Source organism: Erinaceus europaeus, chromosome 16, assembly GCF_950295315.1.
Source record: "Erinaceus europaeus chromosome 16, mEriEur2.1, whole genome shotgun sequence".
Classification (NCBI taxonomy): domain Eukaryota; kingdom Metazoa; phylum Chordata; class Mammalia; order Eulipotyphla; family Erinaceidae; genus Erinaceus; species Erinaceus europaeus.
Window position 1 is genome coordinate 68,579,244 of NC_080177.1, and position 20,444 is coordinate 68,599,687.

At 52.1% G+C, this 20,444-nt stretch overlaps 2 protein-coding genes and 1 long non-coding RNA gene across 4 annotated transcripts in view; 2 read left to right on the forward strand and 1 right to left on the reverse strand.

Moving 5' to 3' along the window:
* The window catches only part of TM9SF1 (transmembrane 9 superfamily member 1), a 32,026-nt gene extending 21,475 nt beyond the window's left edge, over nt 1–10,551 (forward strand). Inside the window, 7 exon segments of the mRNA XM_060175296.1 lie at nt 5–199; nt 201–218; nt 220–276; nt 278–332; nt 625–810; nt 7,386–7,659; nt 9,935–10,551. Of these exon segments, the coding sequence (XP_060031279.1) occupies nt 5–199; nt 201–218; nt 220–276; nt 278–332; nt 625–810; nt 7,386–7,659; nt 9,935–10,328 (1,179 nt within the window). The 3' untranslated portion in view covers nt 10,329–10,551.
* On the reverse strand, nt 731–11,354 carry LOC132533475 (uncharacterized). The gene is made up of 3 exons (XR_009545373.1): nt 11,260–11,354; nt 2,362–2,445; nt 731–866 (listed from the first exon to the last, which is right to left on the reverse strand). It is a non-coding gene; the product is annotated as an uncharacterized LOC132533475 (long non-coding RNA).
* IPO4 (importin 4) lies at nt 10,735–20,420 on the forward strand. Of its 2 annotated transcripts, XM_016194308.2 has the most exons (30): nt 10,737–11,019; nt 11,103–11,189; nt 11,280–11,359; nt 11,442–11,483; nt 11,860–11,989; nt 12,071–12,250; nt 12,511–12,576; nt 12,652–12,753; nt 13,087–13,170; nt 13,399–13,563; nt 13,655–13,708; nt 13,848–13,957; nt 14,671–14,779; nt 15,076–15,205; nt 15,494–15,607; nt 15,701–15,814; nt 16,019–16,139; nt 16,292–16,403; nt 16,505–16,614; nt 16,703–16,780; nt 16,858–16,915; nt 17,021–17,126; nt 17,230–17,423; nt 17,540–17,584; nt 17,935–18,060; nt 18,170–18,378; nt 18,470–18,602; nt 18,681–18,785; nt 19,900–19,969; nt 20,062–20,420. In XM_016194308.2, the coding sequence occupies exons 1-30, from the start codon at nt 10,951–10,953 to the stop codon at nt 20,190–20,192; spliced, it is 3,234 nt and encodes a 1,077-aa protein (XP_016049794.1). In that variant the 5' UTR covers nt 10,737–10,950; the 3' UTR covers nt 20,193–20,420. The 2 variants fall into 2 exon arrangements, with proteins under 2 accessions (XP_060031272.1, XP_016049794.1); XM_060175289.1 differs by lacking the exon at nt 13,087–13,170 and having other exon boundaries at nt 10,735–11,019.
* The last annotated feature ends 24 nt before the right edge of the window (nt 20,421–20,444 follow it).

A 20,444-nucleotide genomic window follows, 5' to 3' on the forward strand; every position in this document is an offset into this window, starting at 1 on the left:
GGAGCACCGCAGCGACAGGCGCCGAGGTGGTGATGATGGTTTCTTTCCCCGGACGCTGGAAATCCACTGGTTATCCATCATCAATTCCATGGTGCTTGTGTTCTTACTGGTGGGTTTTGTGGCCGTCATTCTCATGCGTGTGCTTCGGAATGACCTGGCTCGGTACAACTTAGATGAGGAGACAACCTCCGGAGGTTCTGGGTGATGACTTTGACCAAGGGTGACAATGGCTGGAAAATTATCCACACAGACGTCTTCCGCTTCCCTCCATACCGGTGGTCTGCTCTGTGCCGTGCTTGGTGTGGGAGCCCAGTTCCTGGCCCTAGGCACTGGTGAGGTGATACAATTTAATCGAGGATTTCTCTTAATGGGGTAAAACTAGCTGATTTGTTCAGAAGAGATCAGCAGGTCTTCTCTTCTGTCCAAGGTGAGGGGCAGGCCTGAGGGGTGGGGTGACTCTAGCAAGTACATAATATAGTAATCTCGTGGGTTTTCTGAACAACAGAATTGGGAAGTATCATTTTGCTGGAAGCATTGGATCTGGAAGAAAGGGAGTAGATGCCTCTAGAACTGCTGAGAAAATACAGGTGACACCTCACAAAGGCCTTTCTCTACCTCCTGCAGGCATTATAGTCATGGCGCTGCTGGGTATGTTCAATGTGCACCGCCATGGAGCCATCAACTCCGCGGCCATCTTGTTGTATGCACTGACCTGCTGCATCTCTGGCTACGTGTCCAGCCACTTCTACCAGCAGATTGGAGGCGAGCGTTGGGTGTGGAACATCATTCTCACTACCAGTCTCTTCTCTGGTGAGGACTGTCCTTTCCATGGTGGGCTGACTTTGAACCTCTGAATGTTTTGGGACCTGGGATAGAGTCAGAGTGAGGCTTTAAGGAAATGAAAATAGCTAAATGAAATGATGGGGGGGAGGGTGGTCTGGGAGGTGGCACAGTGAATAAAACACTGGACTCTCAAGCATGAGGTCCTGAGTTCAGTCCCTGGCGGCACATGTACCAGAGTGATGTTTGGTGTTCTCTCTCCACCCCCCACCTTCTTCATGAATAAATGAAATCTTTTTTAAAAGAAAGAATGAAACAAACAATGGTGGTGGCATACCTGGCTGACCACAAACATCACCTAATATGCAAAGCCCCTGGTTCAAGCCCCCATTCCCTACCTGCAGGGGGATACTTCACAAGCAGTGAAGGAAGTCTGCAAGTATCTCTGTCTTTCTCTTTCCCTATTCAACTCTTCCCCCTAAGTTTTTCTCTGTCCTATCAAATAAAGTAGGGGGAAAAAAAAAAAGGAGAAATGGCTGCTAGGAGCAGTGGATCCTAGTGCTGGCACTGAGCCCCAGCAATAACATTGGTAGCAGAAAAAAAGAAAGAATTAGGAAACCATTTAGAAAGCCGTTTGTTTTGCATAGTTGAAAATTATTACATCAGGAGCAGGGCAGTGGCGCAGCAGGTTAAGTGCACATGACACTCAGCACAGGGACCTGCGGAAGGATCCCGGCTCGGACCCCCGGCTCCCCACCTGCAGGGGGTTTGCTTCACAGGCGGTGAAGCAGGTCTGCAGGTGTCTATCTTTCTTTCCCCTCTCTGTCTTCCCCTCCTCTCTCCATTTCTCTCTGTCCTATCTAATAACGACGACATCAATAACAACTACAACAACAATAAAAAATAAACAAGGGCAACAAAAGGGAAACTAAATAAAAATTAAAAAAAAATAAATCACCAAGAGAATTCCATGGATGGTTGAGTGGTGGTGTGGTGTTTTCCCTCTGTCAAAAATATCTACAGGGTGGCCTGGGAGGTGGTGCAGTGGCAAGAGTGTTGGGTCTAAGAGTACAGTGTCCCAGGTTTGATCCCCAATATCACATGTACTGGAGTGATGCTCTGGTCCTGTCTTTCCCTCTCTTTCATTAAGTACTAACTAAATCCCTCAAAATATGTATACAGTATAAAAGTTGGGCTGGGAGGGTCGTGCGGTAGCGCAGCGGGTTAAGTGCAGGTGGCGCAAAGCACAAGGACCGGCATAAGGATCTCGGTTCGAGCCCCCGGCTCCCCACCTGCAGGGGAGTCGCTTCACAGGTGGTGAAGTAGGTTTGTAGATGTCTTTCTCTCCCCCCCTCTGTCTTCCCCCATCTCTCCATTTCTCTCTGTCCTATCCAACAACGAATGACAACAACAATAATAACCACAACAAGGCTACAACAAGGGCAACAAAATGGGAAAAATGGCCTCTAGGAGCAGTGCATTCATGGTGCAGGCACTAAGCCCCAGCAATAACCCTGGAGGCAAAAAAAAAAAAAAAAGTTGGGCTGGGAGGCAGCTTAATTAAAAAAATTTTTTACCTACACCTGCCTGTGGGGGGGAATCTTCACATAGGAGAGAGCGGTGCTACAGGTGTCTCTACTCCTTCTCCCTCCATTTCTCTTTGTCCTATGAAATAAAAACAATAATTAACTAATATGATTTTGAGTTATTTATTAATGAGAGAGGAGGAGGAGAGAGAACCAGAGCATCTCTCTGGCATATGCGATGTCAGGGACTCAACTTGGGGCCTCATGTTTGAGAGTCCAGTCTGTGTTCTACGTGTTCCCTCCTGGGCCGAGGCTCTGCACTCTGATGCATGTGTGAAGTCCTGGGTTCCTTCCACCTAACAGCATTGAAAACATGTTGAAGTAGGTCAGAGCTTCCAAAATGACCAAGACGGGCGGGCAGGGGGGTGTTGTTTTCACCGGGCTGGCTTCACGGGCGGGTAACAGACGACCAGGGACTCACGGTTGAGCTGTAGGCAGTATCTCTTTATTCATGCAGGACGCAGCGCAATCTATACCAAGCTAAGCTAAACTAGAAACTACAAACAATCTTGTCCTTATAAATATACTAGCCCAGTAGGGTGGGAACAGGATGCGACGCAGAGAGGGTGGAGAGAAAAGTGACTGGTGAAAATCAGGGTGTGACAAGGAGAGGGGGCGGCGCAGAGAGGGTGGAGAGAAAAGTGACTGGTGAAAATCAGGGTGTGACAAGGAGAGGGGGCGGAGCAGGCGAGAATTCTACCACTGAACCACCAATGCCCTGGAGGGAGGGTGGTGCTTGTTAACAGCGGTTATGTAAATAGAATACAGTGTTATGTAAATAGAATAGTATTAAGCAGGGGGGGTTAAACTAATGAAACAGAAGGGGTTTTTAGAAGCATACCAACAGGGGGGCACCTGGTAGAGTGCACATAATACCACGTACAAGGAGTATCTGGGTTCAAGCCCCCAGTCCCCACCTGCAGGAGGAGGGATGAGAGGGCTGGGACAAGGGGACCTTCAGGAGCTGTGGCGTGTTACTGTAGCTGTCTTTTATTGGTCTCCCTCTCTCTGTTTCTCTCTCTCTTTTTAAATATTTATTTCCTTTTTGTTGCCCTTGTTTTTATTGTTGTTGACATCGTCGTTTTTGGATAGGACAGAGAGAAATGGAGAGAGGAGGGGAAGACGGGGGAGAGACAGACACCTGCAGACCTGCTTCACCGCCTGTGAAGCGACTCCCCTGCAGGTGGGGAGCCGGGGGCTCGAACCGGGATCCTTACGCCGGTCCCTGGGCTTTTTTGCACCACGTGAATGTAACCCGCTGCACTGACACCCGACTCCCTGTTTCTCCGTTTTTAACAAAAAGAAAAAGGGGAGGGGAGGAGCTATGGAGTTGTCGTGCAAGCACCGAATCCATGATAACCCTGCTAACAAAACAAATAACACCACAGAAGACCAAGGTGACCAGTAAAAGAAAGAACAGCAGTCCAGGAGGTGGCGCACTGGCTACGGCATTGCACTCAAAAGCAAGCGGGCCCAGTATTTATCAATGTAGCTATCTCATGAATAAATCTTTTTACTTTTTTTTACCAGAGCTAAGTAGTTTTTTTAAAATATTTATTATTTATTCCCTTTTGTTGCCCTTGTTTTATTGTTGTAGTTATTGTTGTCATTGCTGTCATTGTTGTTGGATAGGACAGAGAGAAATGGAGAGGGGAAGACGGGGGGTGGGGAGAGAAAGATAAGACACCTGCTGACCTGCTTCACCGCCTGTGAAGCGACTCCCCTGCAGGTGGGGAGCCGGGGGCTCCAACCGGGATTCTTGCTCCGGTCCTTGCGCTTTGCGTCACGTGCGCTTAACCCGCGCTACCGCCCGACTCCCAAGCTAAGTAGTTTTTTTTAAAAAAGGAGCAATGGCCATGCCAGAAAGAGCCGCAGCCATGTGCTTCAGCCTATTCAGTGCACCAGCTGCAGCCTGCGTCTTTCGCAAAACTAGCGCTGGCAGCAGAGCTCGCCTCATAGTGTGTTGCTTTGTCACATGCACAATCCAAGTTCAAGCCCAGCCCTACCAAGCTGAAGGAAGCTTTAATGGGGTGGTCTTATTCATTTTCCTGCCTTCCCTTCTCTTTCTAAAAAGTAACGATAATAAAAAGCAGTTGTTCTGGGCCAGGGAAATGCCTCACTTAGATAGTGCACTGCTTTGCCATGTGTGGGACACAGGTTCGAGCCTGGCCTCCACCACATTGAAGGAAACTTCAGTGCTCTGGTCTCTCCTATTTATCTAAAAGGGAGGAAGGCCTCATTATACAGATGAGGAAATCAGACTTCAGACTCTTCAGTACCTTCCCCAAAATAACATTCCTCAAAAGTAGTGAGTTGGGGTCGGGTGGTAATGCAGTGGGTTAAGTGCACATGACACAAAGTGCAAGGACTGGCCTAAGGATCCCGGTTAGAGCCCCCGGCTCCCCACCTGCAGGGGAGTCACTTCACAGGCGGTGATGCAGGCCTGCAGGTGACTATCTTTCTCTCCCCCTCTGTCTTCCCTTCCTCTCTCCATTTCTCTCTGTCCTATCCAGCAACAAACGACATCAACAATAACAATAATAACCACAACAAGGCTGCAACAACAAGGACAACAAAAGGGGGGAAAATGGCCTCCAGGAGCAGTGGATTCATGGTGCAGGCACTGAGCCCCAGCAATAACCCTGCAGGCAAAAAATAAGGTAGTGAGCTGGGTTTGATCGTCTGTTAATGACCTGGGCTTCGTTATCTAGGCATGACTCCAGAGCTTACACCTCCTACATGTTACCTGGGCCCAAGCCTGGGTTGCATGCTGTTTCTCCAGTGCTGACTGTAGATTTTTTTTTTTTTTTTTTGCCTCCAGGGTTATCGCTGGGGCACCGTGCCTGTACTACGAATCTATTGCTCCTGGAGGCCATTTTTCCCATTTTGTTGCCCTTGTTATTATTGTTGTTATTGCTGTTGTTGGATAGGACAGAGAGAAATCGAGAGAGAAGGGGAAGACAGAGGGGGAGAGAAAGATAGATGCCTGCAGACCTGCTTCACCGCCTGTGAAATAACCCCTCCCCGGCAGATGGGGAGCAAGGGGCTCGAACTCGTAAGGGGGATCCTTACGCTGGTCCTTGCACTTCTCGCCATGTGTGCTAACCCATGGCACTACCACCTGGCCCCCTGACTGTAGAATTTGTATTCAAAACCATTACTTGAAATAATACCTTTTGATTTTTGTTCTTGTCACCAGAGCTTCACTGCTCCAGACTTTTTCAGAGACAGAGAGGCATAGATTTGTGTGTGTGTGTGTGTGGGGGGGGGGTTGTCGGGGGTGAGTGGCTTGGGGAAGATTCCATAGACCAAAACTTCTCTGGTGTGTGAGTGCATGAGGAATGGGTGGTGGTGAATCCAACCAGGGTAGTGTGCACTGGCAATACAAGAATGCTATCAGGTACTCAGATGAGCAATCTTGCTGGCCCGCTAAAGAATTGTTTTCATTGGGATAAATATCATAATGGTTCTGCAAAGAGACTCTCAAGACTAAAGCTCTGAAATCCAGGGTTCAATCCCCCACACCACCATAAGCCAGCTGATTACTGCTCTGGTAAAAAAGAAGAAGAAAAAAAAAACAATTGTTTTCTACTCAATTTACTTATTTTTTAAAAATATTTTATTTATTTATGAGAAAGAGGGAGAGAGAAAGAACCAGACATCACTCTGGCACATGTGTTGCCAGGGATCAAACTCGGGACCTCATGCTTGAGAGTCCAAAGCTTTACCACTGAGCCACCTCCTGGACCACTATTTACTTATTTTTTTTTAAGTTTTCTTTTCTTTTTTTTTTTTTTTTAATTTTATCTATTAATGAGAAAGATAGGAGGAGGGAGAAAGAACTAGAGATTACTCTAGCACATGTGTTGCCAAGGATTGAACTCAGGACCTCATGTTTGAGAATCCAATGCTTTATCCACTGTACCACTTCCTGGACCACCTTACTTTTTTTTTTTAAAAAGATTTTTTTTATTAGTGAGAGAGCTAGGAGGGGAGAGAGAGAAAACAAGAGAATCACTCTGTTACATGTGCTGCCAATAACCTCCTTACCTCATGCTTTATCTACTGAGCCAACTCCTCGCACACTGTACCTTAACTATTTACAAGAGAGAACCAGAGCATTACTATGGCACATGCAATGCTGGGGCTCAAACTCAGGACCCTGTGCTTGCAAGTTCAGCACTTTATCCACTGTGCCACCTCTAGGACTGCCTCATTCCAGCCTTTCAAAGATAATAGTAGTGTGCATCCTGAACTTTGTGTGTGCGCAATCCTAACTTCTTATTTAATTTCCTGCCAAGGGCCATTTGGGTATTGGTAGCATCATTTTCAGACCATCTAAATAGATCAACTTGTGAATTAGCACTTAATGATGCTATGAAGAAAGCTCTGGCCGCCTTGGCAGGGCCAGACCAAATGATTTCATGGGCCATGTATGGCCATCAGACCAGATGTTGGCTTAATCCAAAGGAATCTCTCATGTTAAGAATCACAGCAGGGGGAGTCAGGCTGTAGTGCAGCAGGCTAAGCGCAGGTGGCGCAAAGCACAAGGACCGGCATAAGGATCCCGGTTCGAACCCCGGCTCCCCACCTGCAGGGGAGTCGCTTCACAGGCGGTGAAGCAGCTCTGCAGGTATCTATCTTTCTCTCCTCCTCTCTGTCTTCCCCTCCTCTCTCCATTTCTCTCTGTCCTATCCAACAACAACAACAACAACAACAATAATAACTACAACAATAAAACAACAAGGGCAACAAAAGGGAATAAATAAAATAAATATAAAAAAAAGAAAAGAAAAAAAAAAGAATCACAGCAGGGCAAGGCCTTTAGAGGTAGGTGGACTGTATCAGTCTGAGGTTAATATCTAATCTCTACCTCGATCCTCATAATGATGGGCAGGGGAGTGTACTGATAGCATGAAGATATGAAGGGGCTTTCACACTTCATGTTCAATCTGAGTGGGTACTCTCAGGATGTAACTCTTAAGTACTGACTGTCTCTGGGGGATGTGTCTCCTGCAGTGCCTTTCTTCCTGACGTGGAGTGTCGTGAACTCTGTGCACTGGGCTAATGGCTCAACCCAGGCTCTGCCAGCCACCACCATCCTGCTGCTTCTGACCGTCTGGTTGCTGGTGGGCTTCCCCCTCACTGTCATTGGAGGCATCTTTGGGAAAAACAACGCCAGCTCCTTTGATGCGCCTTGTCGCACCAAGAACATTGCCCGGGAAATCCCGCCCCAGCCCTGGTACAAGTCAACTCTCATCCACATGACTGTTGGAGGCTTCTTGCCTTTCAGGTATCTTCCCTTTGCCTACTCACCCTTAGCCAAGTTCAGTGATGGTCTCTAGCTCAACTGTACTTTTTAAAGGATTTTTGTTTCCCTTTTTATCAGAGCACTACTTATCTCTTGCTTATTGAACCTGGGCCTGTAGCCTCAGGCGCGAGAGTTTGTCTGCATAACCATTATGCTATATACCAAACGCCTTTTTTTTTCTTTGTCTCCATGGTTATTGCCTGCACCATGAATCCACTGTTCCTGGAGGACTTTTTTTTTTTTCCCCTTTTGTTGCCCTTTTCGCTGTTGGACAGGACAGAGAGAAATGGAGAGAGATGGGGAAGACAGAGAGGGGGAGAGAAAGACAGACACCTGCAGACCTGCTTCACCGCCTGTGAAGCGACTCAACTACAGGTGGGGAACCGGGGGCTTGAACCGGGATCCCTACTCCAGGCCTTGCACTTTGCGCCACATGCGCTCAACCCACTGCACTACCGCCCAACTTCCCAGGAGGCCCTTTTATTAAAATTTTTAAAAATATTTTTTATTTATTTTCCCTTTTGTTGCCCTTGTTTTTTATTGTTGTAGTTACTATTGCTGTTGTTGGACAGGACAGAAAGGGAGAGAGGAGGGAAAGACAGGGAGAAAAAGACACCTGCAGACCTGCTTCACCCACTTGTGAAGCGACTCCCCTGCAGGTGGGGAGCCAGGGATCAAACCGGGGCTTGAACTGGATCCTTAGGCCAGTCCTTGCACTTCGCACCATGTGCGCTTTACCCGTCGTGCTACCACCTGATCCCCGAGTTTTTATTTTTTTAATTGACACCAGAGTTATTGCTGGGGCTTGGTGCTGGCACTACAAATCTACCACTCCCGGTGGCAATTTTTTTCCATATATATAGTTTGTTTATTAGATAGGACAGAAAAATTGAGAGAGGATGGGCAGATAGAGAGATGGACATATAGATACCTGCAGACCTGCTTCACTGCTCATGAAGCAGACCCCCTGCTGGTGGGGAGCTGGGTTCTTGAACCTGGGTCCTTATACTTGGTAATATGTGTGCCTTACCAGGTGCAACACCGCCCAGCCCCCATTCATGTTACTTTAGAAAAATATTTCACTTCACTGAGCTCCATTGATAACCCTGGTAGAAAATAAAAAAATTATTTAATTTTTCTGTAGCTAGAGCACTGCTCAGGTCTGGCATATGGTGGTGCTGCGGATTGAACCAGGGACCTCAAAGCCTCAGGCCTGGAAGTCTTTTTGTATGGTCATCTTGTCTCCCCATACTGAAATTTATTAACATAAGATAGGGAGAAAGAGGGCAGAGGGTAGATAGCATAATGGTCATGCAAACAGACTCTCATGCCTGAGGCTCCAGAGTCTCAGGTTCAATCCCCTGTACCACCATAAGACAGAGCTGAACAGTGCTCTGGTTTAAAAAAAAAAAAAAAAAAAAAGACAGGGAAAAAGAGAACCAGAGTATCATGGTGGCTCCTGGCTTGCCAGGGATTAAACTCAGGACTTATGTTCCCAAGTTCAGTCAGCCCATCACATAACTTTTTTTTTTTTAATATTTATTCCCTTTTGTTGCCCTTGTTTTTATTGTAGTTATTATTGTTGTTGTTATTGATGTCGTTGTTGGATAGGACAGAGAGAAATGGAAAGAGGAGGGGAAGACGGGAGGGGGGAGAAAGATAGACACCTGCAGACCTGCTTCACCGCTTGTGAATCGACTTTTCTGCAGGTGGGGAGCCAGAGGCTTGAACCCGGATCCTTACGCCGGTCCTTGCGCTTTGCGCCACGTGCACTTAACCCGCTGCACTACCGCCCGACTCCCATCACGTAACTTTTAATACCCTATATTATTATAGTTATTCTACTTCATTACTACTACTAATCTTTTACTGTGCTTAATTTATAAGCCGTCACAAATATGTTTAATAGGAAAAACCATAGTATCTATAGGGTTCGATTCTATTGTTGGTTCTAGGTATCTGCTGGGTATCATGAATGTATTCCCCATGATTAAGGATGAACTACTGTATCTCTTTTTACTTTAATAATATAACCACTGTGCCTCTTAAGTGCCAGGCAGTGGAGAATAAAACAGACAAGGTCCTTGTTCTCCACATATTAAGGAAATGAAAACAGCTATTCATAGGTGAACAACTCCTCATGAAATCAGACACTCCAGAACAGGAAGAGCAATAGACTTCCCATAGTAACATGGAGGCTGGTGTCTGGACGTTAGCCTGGCCAGTGAATGCCGTGTCCCGTTTGTTCTCTTCGCAGTGCCATCTCCGTGGAGCTGTACTACATCTTTGCCACAGTATGGGGTCGAGAGCAGTACACCCTATATGGAATCCTCTTCTTCGTCTTTGCCATCCTACTGAGTGTGGGAGCTTGCATCTCCATTGCACTTACCTACTTCCAGCTGTCGGGAGAAGATTACCGGTGGTGGTGGCGATCGGTGCTGAGTGTTGGCTCCACTGGCCTCTTCATCTTCCTCTACTCTGTTTTCTACTATGCCCGGCGCTCCAACATGTCAGGGGCAGTACAGACAGTAGAGTTCTTTGGCTATTCTTTACTCACTGGTTACGTATTCTTTCTCATGCTGGGTACCATCTCTTTTTTTTCTTCCCTAAAGTTTATCCGCTATATCTATGTAAACCTCAAGATGGACTGAGTTTTGGATAGTAAAACTATTGGTCTCATCTCCCTTACTTCACATCCTATTGAGCTCTCTTACCAACTTTTCTGATTGAGGGACTGACCTGTGTGATGGCATCATGGCATTCCTCTTTGTTCTCTGGGCCTCCCTTCCCCAGAGAGAGCCTGGAAATGGAATAAACATGCTTCCCATAGTAACATGAAGACTGGCAGAATATATATATATTTGCACTTTTTGAGTTGCCTTTAGTTTTGTCCTGAATTTTCTTTTTACGATTACCAAAATAAAATTTATTAAGAAAAAGGGATCCAGTGATTGGAGGGTTTGGTGTGAGTATGGCAACTCGATCCCAAGGGTGAAGGGTAAGGTGGTGTCTTTGAAAGACAAGAGTGGGGCCGCTCAAAGTTCTGAGCCAGAGGAACTCTGCGGGGGAACCTTAGTCGCCCGGGTCTGGTTTCCACGACTCATTCAGCTCGACGGAAAAGGCGGGGCTTGCGCTCCCTGTGGGAAGCGTGGGCAGTCACCATGGCGACGGAGAGCTAGGAGCAACGCCCTTTCCGCAGGAAGTGGGTTTCAGCCGCTCCACGTGCTGTCCCTGCCCCCTTCCCGCCCGGCTAGCGGCGGCCCAGCTGCTGCCATGGAGCCCGCCAGCCTGGAGCAGGTCTTGCGGGAGCTCCTGCAGCCGGACACAGAGCGCATCCGCCAGGTACGGGGCAGGCAGGCTCGGCCGGGCCGGGCGAAGTGGGGAGGTCGCTGGGCGGCCGGGTTCTGACCCTCCGCCTGTCTCAGGCCACAGAGCAGCTCCGGACCGCCCTTCGCGACCCCGCCGCCCTGCCGGCGCTCTGCGACCTGCTGGCCTCGGCGGCCGACCCCCAGGTGACTCCTCCGCCCCCCCGCAGCCCCCGGCTCCCAGCCCCACTCGGCCCCTTAGTGCCCCGACCCTCACATGCTGCTCGCTTGTCCCAGATCCGCCAGTTTGCGGCTGTGCTGACCCGCCGACGGCTGAGCACCCGCTGGCGCCGGCTGCCGGCCGGACACCGAGAAAGGTGGGGCGGGCGGGCGAGGCAGGCGGGCGGGGCGGGGCCGCAGGTGCAGGCGGGCTGCCGACTCCCCCCACCTCTGTTCCAGTATCAAGTCCCTGGTTCTCGCCGCCCTCCAGAGAGAGACGGAGTAAGTGCCTCCCGGCTTCCCCCAGACCCTCTTGACTCCCACCGCCTTCTGCAGTTCCCTGCCGGCTCTTGGGGTGACAGGGGCCCCAGATCGAAGACCAAGAGTCAAGCAAGAGCGCTGAGGCAGTGTTGATGACAGGAGATCTGGATCTGCCTGCCAGGCAGAGTGGGGAGTGGAACTAGAATAAAGGATGAGGGACGTCAAGTTCACAGCCACCAACCTGCTGGTGCCCCCCACCCCCCCGCTGCTGTCTGTGTGTCTCAACTTGAGAAAGACCCCTTCCTACCCCTGGAGGAATGGCCTGTGTGGTGTAGTTGGGGATGGGGTGGGGGTCCTGGAAGGTGATTGGGGGTGGGGGCATCTCTTCTGTTTGCAGGCATTCTGTCAGCCTTAGTCTGGCCCAGCTCTCAGCCATCATTTTTCGGAAGGAAGGCCTGGAAGCCTGGCCTCAGCTCATGCAGCTCCTCCAGCATAGTACCCATAGCCCCAACATCCCAGAAAGAGAGGTATGGTCGTGTGGGTGGTCTGGGAGGAGCTGAGAGGCAGGGTAGACCATGTCAGCTTTTCCCTCTCACCTTCCTGGACAGATGGGGCTTTTATTGCTAAGCGTGCTGGTTAACTCCAAGCCCGAGGCCTTCCAGTCCCACCACCGGGAGCTTCTTCGGCTTCTGAACGAGACCCTCAGTGAGGTGGGCTCTCCAGGGCTCCTCTTCTACTCCCTGCGCACCCTGACCGCCATGGCTCCTTACCTTGGCACTAATGATGTGGTGAGACATGGGCCCTCACCCTGGCTTCTTGGTTCAGGTTTTTGTGTCCTCACCTTTGCAAGAGCTGCTTCTCATTCTTTCTCTTCCTATTTGCTGTCCTTCCCAACCACCAGGGCTGCGGAGGGGGCGGGGGCACGGAGGTAGGGTTGCTGTGCCTGGTCCGCTCCTGTGTGCAGGCTTGGAGGAAGCCAGCAGTGACTGGTGTTTGAGGCTGGGCTGCACCATGCCCTCTGTGATTCAGTTCATCTTGTGTTCTCCAGCCTCTTGCCCGGATGTTGGTGCCCAAGCTCATCACGGCCGTGAAGACTCTGATCCCTGTGGATGAGGTGAGGGCAGGTGGGCAGAAGCATCCAGCCTGCTCCCCTGAAGAATAGTAACCCAATGACTTATCTCTGTGGCAGGCAAAGGCCTGTGAGGCCGTGGAAGCCCTGGATGAGCTGTTGGAGTGCGAGGTGCCCATCATTACCTCCCATCTCTCTGAGGTCCTCACATTCTGCCTGGAGGTGAGTCTAGGGTAACTGAAGCCCCTGCTGCCTGTCTCACTGGGTTTGTTTGTTTGTTTTCCCTTTTGTTGCCCTTGTTTTTCATTGTTGTTGTAGTTGTTGTTGTTATTGATGCTATCGTTGTTAGATAGGACAGAGAGAAATGGAGAGAGGAGGGGATGACAGGGGGAGAGAAAGATAGACACCTGCAGACCTGCTTCACCGCCTGTGAAGTGACTCCCCTGCAGGTGGGGAGCTGGGGACTCGAACCGGGATCCTTGTGTCGATTCTTGTGCTTTGCACCTCACTGGGTTTTTAACTGCCCTGCTCTGAGTCTCATTAGTTTCTGGGTAGGTGGCTAGGAACGTGAGCCTTGGCGATGCAATCCGTGTGCGCATTCTCTGCTGCCTTTCTTTCTTGGTCAAAGTCAAGAGCAAGGTGAGTGTCCTCTGACCCAGCACTCCACTCCTCCTGGGTCTCCCTGTCAGCTTCAAGTTTTAAAGTACCTTAACTAAGATGTTCAAGCCTTGATCTGATCTCACCCCCACTTCTGAGAGGCTGGCACCTCTCACTGGACCCCTTGTGGCATGAAAAGCTGAGATTTTTCGTGTGAGTACATGTCGGGAACAGATTCTAAGGGATACCACTCACACACTCCCACTCAAGGCCTTACTCAAGAACCGGCTCCTGCCACCCTTGCTGCACACCCTCTTCCCCATCATGGCTGCCGTGCCCCCGCTGGGCCAACTGGATCCTGAGGACCAGGACTCTGGAGAGGAAGAACTAGAGTTCGAATTGGTTGGGGAGAGTCCTAAACATTTCGCCGTGCAGGTGGGCTGGAACGTGGTGGTGGGCAAGGCCTTCAGTGTCTAAGGGAGGTCGGGGGACAGAGTTGAAGCAAAGTATCGCTGTCCTGCCTCAGGTCGTGGATATGCTGGCCTTACATTTACCTCCCGAAAAGCTGTGTCCCCTGCTGGTAAGTGTGACTGTCCTTCCTGTGTTCCTGCCCCATGTTGAAACCCTCAAGACTGAGTGTGGACTCTGGTGGGTTCAGTGGGGCCACGGGAAGGGTCACACTCACCCGAGGGCTTCATAAAAGTACCATGTGCTCCTAGATGCCCATGCTGGAAGAGGCCTTGCAGAATGAGAACCCATACCAGCGCAAGGCCGGGCTCCTGGTGCTGGCTGTGCTGTCCGATGGAGCCGGTGACCACATCCGGCAGAGGTTTTTATTCCCTTGTTCTGCACTGTGGGAGGCGCGCAAAGCAGCCCATGCCGGTTTTGAGCTGTGCTTGTCATTATCAGTGGGGTTTTTCTCTCCGCTGTTTATTTATTTATTCCCTTTTGTTGCCCTTGTTTTATTGTTGTAGTTATTATTATTGTTATTTTTTAATTTTTTTTTAAAATTTATTTCTTTATTGGGGAATTAATGTTTTACATTCAACAGTAAATACACTAGTTTGTACATGCATAACATTCCCCAGTTTCCCATTTAACAATACAACCCCCTCTATGTCATTTATCATCCTTCATGGACCTGTATTCTCCCCACCCACATTATTGTTATTGTTGATGATGATGTCATCGCTGCTGGATAGGACAGAGAGAAATGGAGAGAGGGAGGGGAGAGAAAGACACCTGCAGACCTGCTTCACCACTTGTGAAGCGACTCCCCTGCAGGTGGAGAGCCGGGGGCTCGAACCAGGATCCCTACGCCGGTTCTTGTGCTCTTTGTTTAACCTGCTGCGCTACCGCCCAACTCCCTCTCTCCACTTTTAAGAGTGTCTTGGTTGGTCTGAGAGACAAACTAAATAACTACTGCAGCCATAGGAACCAGAGAGAAACACTTGGTTCTCCAAGGGAGATGAGCTGAGCAGATCAGCTTAGGACCCTTGAGTCCTGTCCCTCAGATCACGTCCTCTGTCCTGCCCCACCCAGACTGCTGTCCCCGCTGCTACAGATCGTGTGCAAGGGCCTGGCTGACCCGTCGCAAGTCGTGCGCAATGCCGCGCTCTTCGCCCTCGGCCAGTTCTCAGAGAACCTCCAGGTGAACGGGGCTGAACACCGGCAGCCACTATGTTAGAGCCCACCTGTCTCCGGGGTCAGCTTCCCCTTAGTTTCATGCCTCTAGGTACAGGGCACTTCTTCTTCTAGCGTTTGCCCTTCTTCCGTAGCCAGTCAACAGCGTCAGGTTGAGCCTGATGTAAAGTTTCGAGACCTCCTTTGAATCTGGAGAGGTGGCAGTCGTTGACTGTGTGGGTCATAGTCTGTCTGTAGCCGCACTGAAGTGGGTGCCTGTACTCAAGCTAACTCGGGACTCCCCTACCGCCACTCCTTCCACAGCCCCATATCAGCGGCTATTCAGGGGAGGTGATGCCCCTGCTCCTTGCCTACCTGAAGTCAGTGCCTGCTGGCCACACACACCATCTAGCCAAGGCTTGCTATGCTCTGGAGAATTTCGTGGAGAACTTAGGTAACGATGGCAGAGGGTGCAAGAAGGGACAGGCTGCAGGGGTCAAGATGTGCAACTCAGGTGGGGCTATATAGCATAGTGGTTATGCAAAGACACTCTCATGCCCGAGGCTCCAAAGTCCCAGGTTTAATCTCCCCCCCCCCCACCACCGTAAGCCAGAGCTGAGCAGTGTTCTGGAAAACTCCACACCACTCTGGTGGGACCGTGGAAGGAGTGGCCCTGGAGGTAGGTGGATGCTGGGAACCTGGAGAGCTGGGTCAGCTGATAGAGAAGTGCCCCTTTCCACAGGGCCAAAAGTGCAACCCTACCTCCCAGAGCTGATGGAGTGTATGCTGCAGCCTCTGAAGAACCCCAGCAGCCCCCGGGTCAAGGAGCTGGCTGTGAGCGCCCTGGGGGCCATTGGTGAGGAGAAAGGCAGGAGGTGGGGGCCTTACCCCGATAACTTGTGGGGGGGAGCCTGCCCCCTCCCACTCTGTCTGTCCTTCTACCCTGTAGCCTCAGCTGCCCAGGCCTCCCTGCTGCCCTACTTTCCTGCCATCATGGGGCACCTGCGAGAATTCCTGTTGACAGGTCAGGAGGACCATCAGCCCGTGCAGATCCAGAGCCTGGGTGAGTCTGGTCCCCTTCCCCCCAGCCCACTCACGCCTGAGGTTTGTCTGGCATTCTCTCCTGAAAGAAGGCACTTTCCAGAAATCCCATGAGTGGATGGGATTTCTGAGCTTTCTCCCAGCTGAGCCTCTGGTACCCAGACCCTGCCTGCACCACTCTGGCCCAGCTCCACATCCCCATGCTAGCAAGTCCTTGCCTCCACAGAGACGCTGGGGGTACTGGCACGAGCTATGGGGGAGCCCATGAGGCCTCTCGCTGAGGAGTGCTGCCAACTGGGGCTGAGCTTGTGTGACCAGGTAGACGACCCTGACTTGCGGCGCTGCACGTGAGTGAGCCTTTATTTTGCCCCTCCTGCCAGGCCCACAGCCCCAATCTAGACTCCAGCCTTGCAGTTCTAGGCGACCGACTGCCCAGGCTCCCCCTTCCTGTCTGGCTTGAACAGGCAGGACGATACAGCTCCCCCCCTGCCCCTGACAGGTACAGCCTGTTCGCAGCCTTATCTGGACTGATGGGTGAGGGCCTGGCACCCTACCTGCCACAGATCACCACGCTCATGCTGTTGTCACTGCGTTCCACCGAGGGCATTGTGGTGAGCGGAGAGCGGGTGGGTGGCCGGGCTGGGAAAGCCATCACTGGCATGGAGACTGTCTGTGGGATGCTGAGCCCTAGCCCCCTGTGCCTTGGGTCCAGCCTCAGTACGACGGGAACAGCTCCTTTCTTCTGTTTGATGATGAGAGTGATGGGGAGGAAGAGGAGGAGCTCATGGAAGAGGAAGAGGAGGATGACTCGGAGATCTCAGGGTATGGGAGTGTTATTTGGTCAGGACGGCCCCGTTGCTTGCGTTGCTCCTGCTGGAACCTGACAGCCACTGCCTCTCCCCCACCCCAGCTACAGTGTGGAGAACGCCTTTTTTGACGAGAAGGAAGATGCCTGCACTGCCCTGGGGGAGATCTCTGTGAGCACCAGGTGAACCTCAGCCCTCCCCTGCCCTGGCACCCCCCACCCCTGGAGCCCCACTCCCATGTCTTTGTGTCTGTTCACAGTGTGGCCTTCCTCCCCTACATGGAGAAGGTCTTTGAAGAAGTGTTCAAGCTGCTGGAGGTGAGTAGGGTGGTGCATGGAGTGGGCGGGTCAGAAGACAGACCTTGTCTCCCACCACCACCAACCCCTGCACACAGCAGGCCCACTCACCCCTCCACCCCACAGTGCCCTCACCCGAATGTGCGGAAGGCAGCCCATGAGGCCCTGGGCCAGTTCTGCTGTGCGCTGTACAAGGCCTGCCAAAGCTGCCCCTCAGAAGCCAACCCTGCTGGTGAGGTGGGGAGGCTGGGCTGGGCTGGGCTGGGGGTCCTGGAAGCAGAAGGCAGGGCCAGGGCTAGGGGCCCATTCTAGGCGTCAGCCAAGGATATCCGCAGCTCTGCAGGCCACGCTCGCCCGGGTAGTGCTATCCTACATGCAGGCAGTGAGCAGGGAGCGGGAGCGCCAGGTGGTGATGGCCGTGCTGGAGGCCCTGACTGGGGTGCTGCGCAGCTGTGGGGCCCTCGCACTGCAGCCCCCCGGGCGCCTCTCTGAGCTCTGCAACATGCTCAAGGCTGTGCTGCAGAGGAAGGTGAGCAGAGGACGGGCGGCCTTGGGATAAGGGGATTGCGGGTCAGCTCCCCTCTCCCCACATCCCACGGGGAGAAGGCAGGCGGGCCCAGGCCAAGCCAGCTTTTCTCCTCGCAGACAGCCTGTCAGGACACAGACGAGGATGACGAGGAGGAGGAACAGGTGAGAGCTGCAGCGGCCAGCTGTGGGACCGGGCAGTCTAATAGTCTCGACAGGGCCCTGGGGCTCGGGCAGGGGTAGCCAGGGCTGCTGAGTGATGGATAATAACTGAATGCTGAGGACCTGCCCCGACTGAGGCAGAAGGAGTTCAAGGAAAGTTTCCTAAAGGTGGAGGTTTGGGACAGACTTGAAGTGACCTGAGAAGGAAGGGTCAGGAGAAGAAGCTAGGTGATGTACCCCTGTAGGCCAAGGGCAGACCTCAGGGTCCACCCTACCAGTGGCAGAGCAGGTGGGAGGTGCCCCAGGCCCCTGAGCTGGCCCCTCCTTAAGCGGCCTCTGACCCGTTTGTGTAGGCTGAGTATGATGCCATGCTGCTGGAGCACGCTGGCGAGGCCCTCCCTGCCCTGGCAGCTGCAGCTGGTGGAGACACGTTTGCCCCATTCTTTGCTGGCTTCTTGCCACTATTGCTTTGCAAGACGGTGAGTGCTTCATTCCTCTGGCTTTTTGAGCTCTGTCTGCCTCTGTGTCCCATTTCCAAGCTGACTTACACAATCCCCCTTATGCCCCCCCCCCCCACCTCCCCATCAGAAGCAGAATTGCACTGTAGCGGAGAAGTCCTTTGCAGTGGGGACTCTGGCAGAGACCATCCAGAGCCTGGGTGCTGCCTCGGCCCAGTTTGTGTCCCGGTTGCTTCCTGTGCTATTGAGTGCCTCCCGGGAGGCAGACCCTGAGGTGCGGAGCAATGCCATCTTTGGACTGGGCGTGTTGGCAGAGCATGGAGGCCGGCCCGTGCAGGAGTATCCTGGGCATTCGTTGGGTGGGGAGGGTGTTCCTGGGGCTCCGGGTGGGTGAGCCTGCCGCTGTGCCAGTTCCTTGACTGTGGACCAGACACTTCCCCAAGCTGCTGGGGCTGCTGCTGCCCCTCCTGGCACGGGAGCGCCATGACCGAGTCCGGGACAACATCTGTGGGGCACTTGCTCGCCTGCTCATGGCCAGTCCCAACAGGAAACCGGAACCCCAGGTGAGGGCCGGACATGGCGGGCAAGGCCAGGTGTGGAGCAGGGTACAGGGCACGGGTTTGAGCCAGGTGTGTGTCCAGGTGTTGGCCGCCGTGCTGCATGCCCTGCCGCTGAAGGAGGACCTGGAGGAGTGGGTCACCATGGGGCACCTCTTCAGCTTCCTGTACCAGAGCACCCCTGACCAGGTAACCTGGATGCCCGTGACCTCGGAGGGGAGCTTGCTGCTCTGGTCTCAGTGACAGGAAGCAGCAGCAGCAGGCTCTGCTGCCTTTCTACACTCCTTACTCCTGTGTTCTTGTTCTTCTGCAAGGGTGGATGGCCAGGCCTGTAATGGGAACAGTTCTCAAGGAAGTGCCATCACCCCATTCATTGGCACTCTTTCTTCTGAACCAGAAGCCACAACTTGCTGAAGTCAATTTCCTGGGCTAGGGCTTTTTCAGACTGCTTTGGGAACAACTGAGCCACCCCATTATGCGATTCCATTGAGAGCAAGCAGCTCTTGCTTTTTCTCTCCCCCCTTTTTTTTTGCCTCCAGGATTTATTGATGGGGCTCAGTTTTTGTGCTGTGAATCCACTGCTCCCCATTTTTTTCCATTGTTGTTGATGTCATTGTTAGACAGAACAAAGAGAAATCAAGAGGTGAAGCCGACTCCCCTGCAGTTGGGGAGCCAGGGGCTCCAAACGGGTCCTTCCACTGGTCCTTGTGCTTTGCACTATGTGCACTTAACCCAGTGCACTACCACCCAGCCCCGCCTTTTCTCTTTTGTAGAGATGTGTTTATTGCGGGGCCTTTGACAGCTCAGTTGGTAGAGCAGACGACAGTAGTGATAGGTTTACGTATGAGGAGTGAGACCCAGCGTTTTACTCTGGCACATGTGATGCTGGGGCTCAGACTTGGGAACTTAGGATCTCATGCTTTTAAAAGCCCAAGCTCCTAGCCACTGTGCCACCTCCCAAGCCAGTGAAGATGTATACCTTAACGAGAGAGCAGGAGATATACTCGAGGCCTGCTTACAAGTCCAGCACATCTGCCACTCAGCCCCCTCCCAGGCTTTCCCCTTAAAGTGCTGGTGGGCTCCCTGGCTTCTCTTCCTCGAGGCCACAATCTTCTACCCCTTCGTGAAATTCATTTGCCGCGTGTCGTGTGCCCTTGTGAGGAGGCACCATCATCTCGGACACCTGTGAATCACCACCAGGCCCAGACAGCCCTGGTGGGAACTAACTCTTGTTGTCCCCTCACATACTCCAGTCCTGGGGCTCAGGGTGCGACTGCCCAGGTTGACCACTGCTTTCCCACAGGTCGTAGATGTGGCTCCTGAGCTCCTGCGCATCTGCAGCCTCATCCTGGCCAATGACGAGATCCCTGCAGGTGAGGGAGGGAGCAGTGCACCTCACCTCACAGAGTCTGGGGCAGCTAGGGGACGGGCCCTATCTTCCAACCACCCCCTCTTCTCCACCCAGATACCAAGGCCGCCCTGCTGCTGCTCCTCACCTTCCTGGCCAAACAGCACATGGACAGCTTCCACTCTGCACTGGGCTCGCTGCCTGGTGACAAAGCCCAGGAGCTCCAGGCCGCCCTGGGCCTCACCTAAACTGAGTGGCAGCCAGGCTGCTGACAACAGCCTGCCTAGGCCCAAACACCTCTCCGGCCAGCTCCAGCTCATGCCTTAACCAAAGATTCTGGGCTTCACATCCACTTGGACTCAGCCCTGTTTTCTGCCATGTGGAGTTGTCCCTGAAACTCAGTCTGTTATGCTGTGGGACTATAAATGGGGTCACAACATCACACTGTAATAAAAGCAGTTTGTTTTCTGCTTGAACAGGAGTTTGGGAAATAAGAAAGA

Bases quoted from the DNA above. Each gene is read 5' to 3' on its own strand.
- IPO4 (XM_016194308.2), top strand. From the start codon at position 10,951: ATGGAGCCCGCCAGCCTGGAGCAGGTCTTGCGGGAGCTCCTGCAGCCG. The intron at 13,564-13,654 runs GTGGGCTGGAAC...GTCCTGCCTCAG, and splicing joins CTAAACATTTCGCCGTGCAG to GTCGTGGATATGCTGGCCTT. The intron at 15,206-15,493 runs GTAACGATGGCA...CCCTTTCCACAG, and splicing joins GAATTTCGTGGAGAACTTAG to GGCCAAAAGTGCAACCCTAC.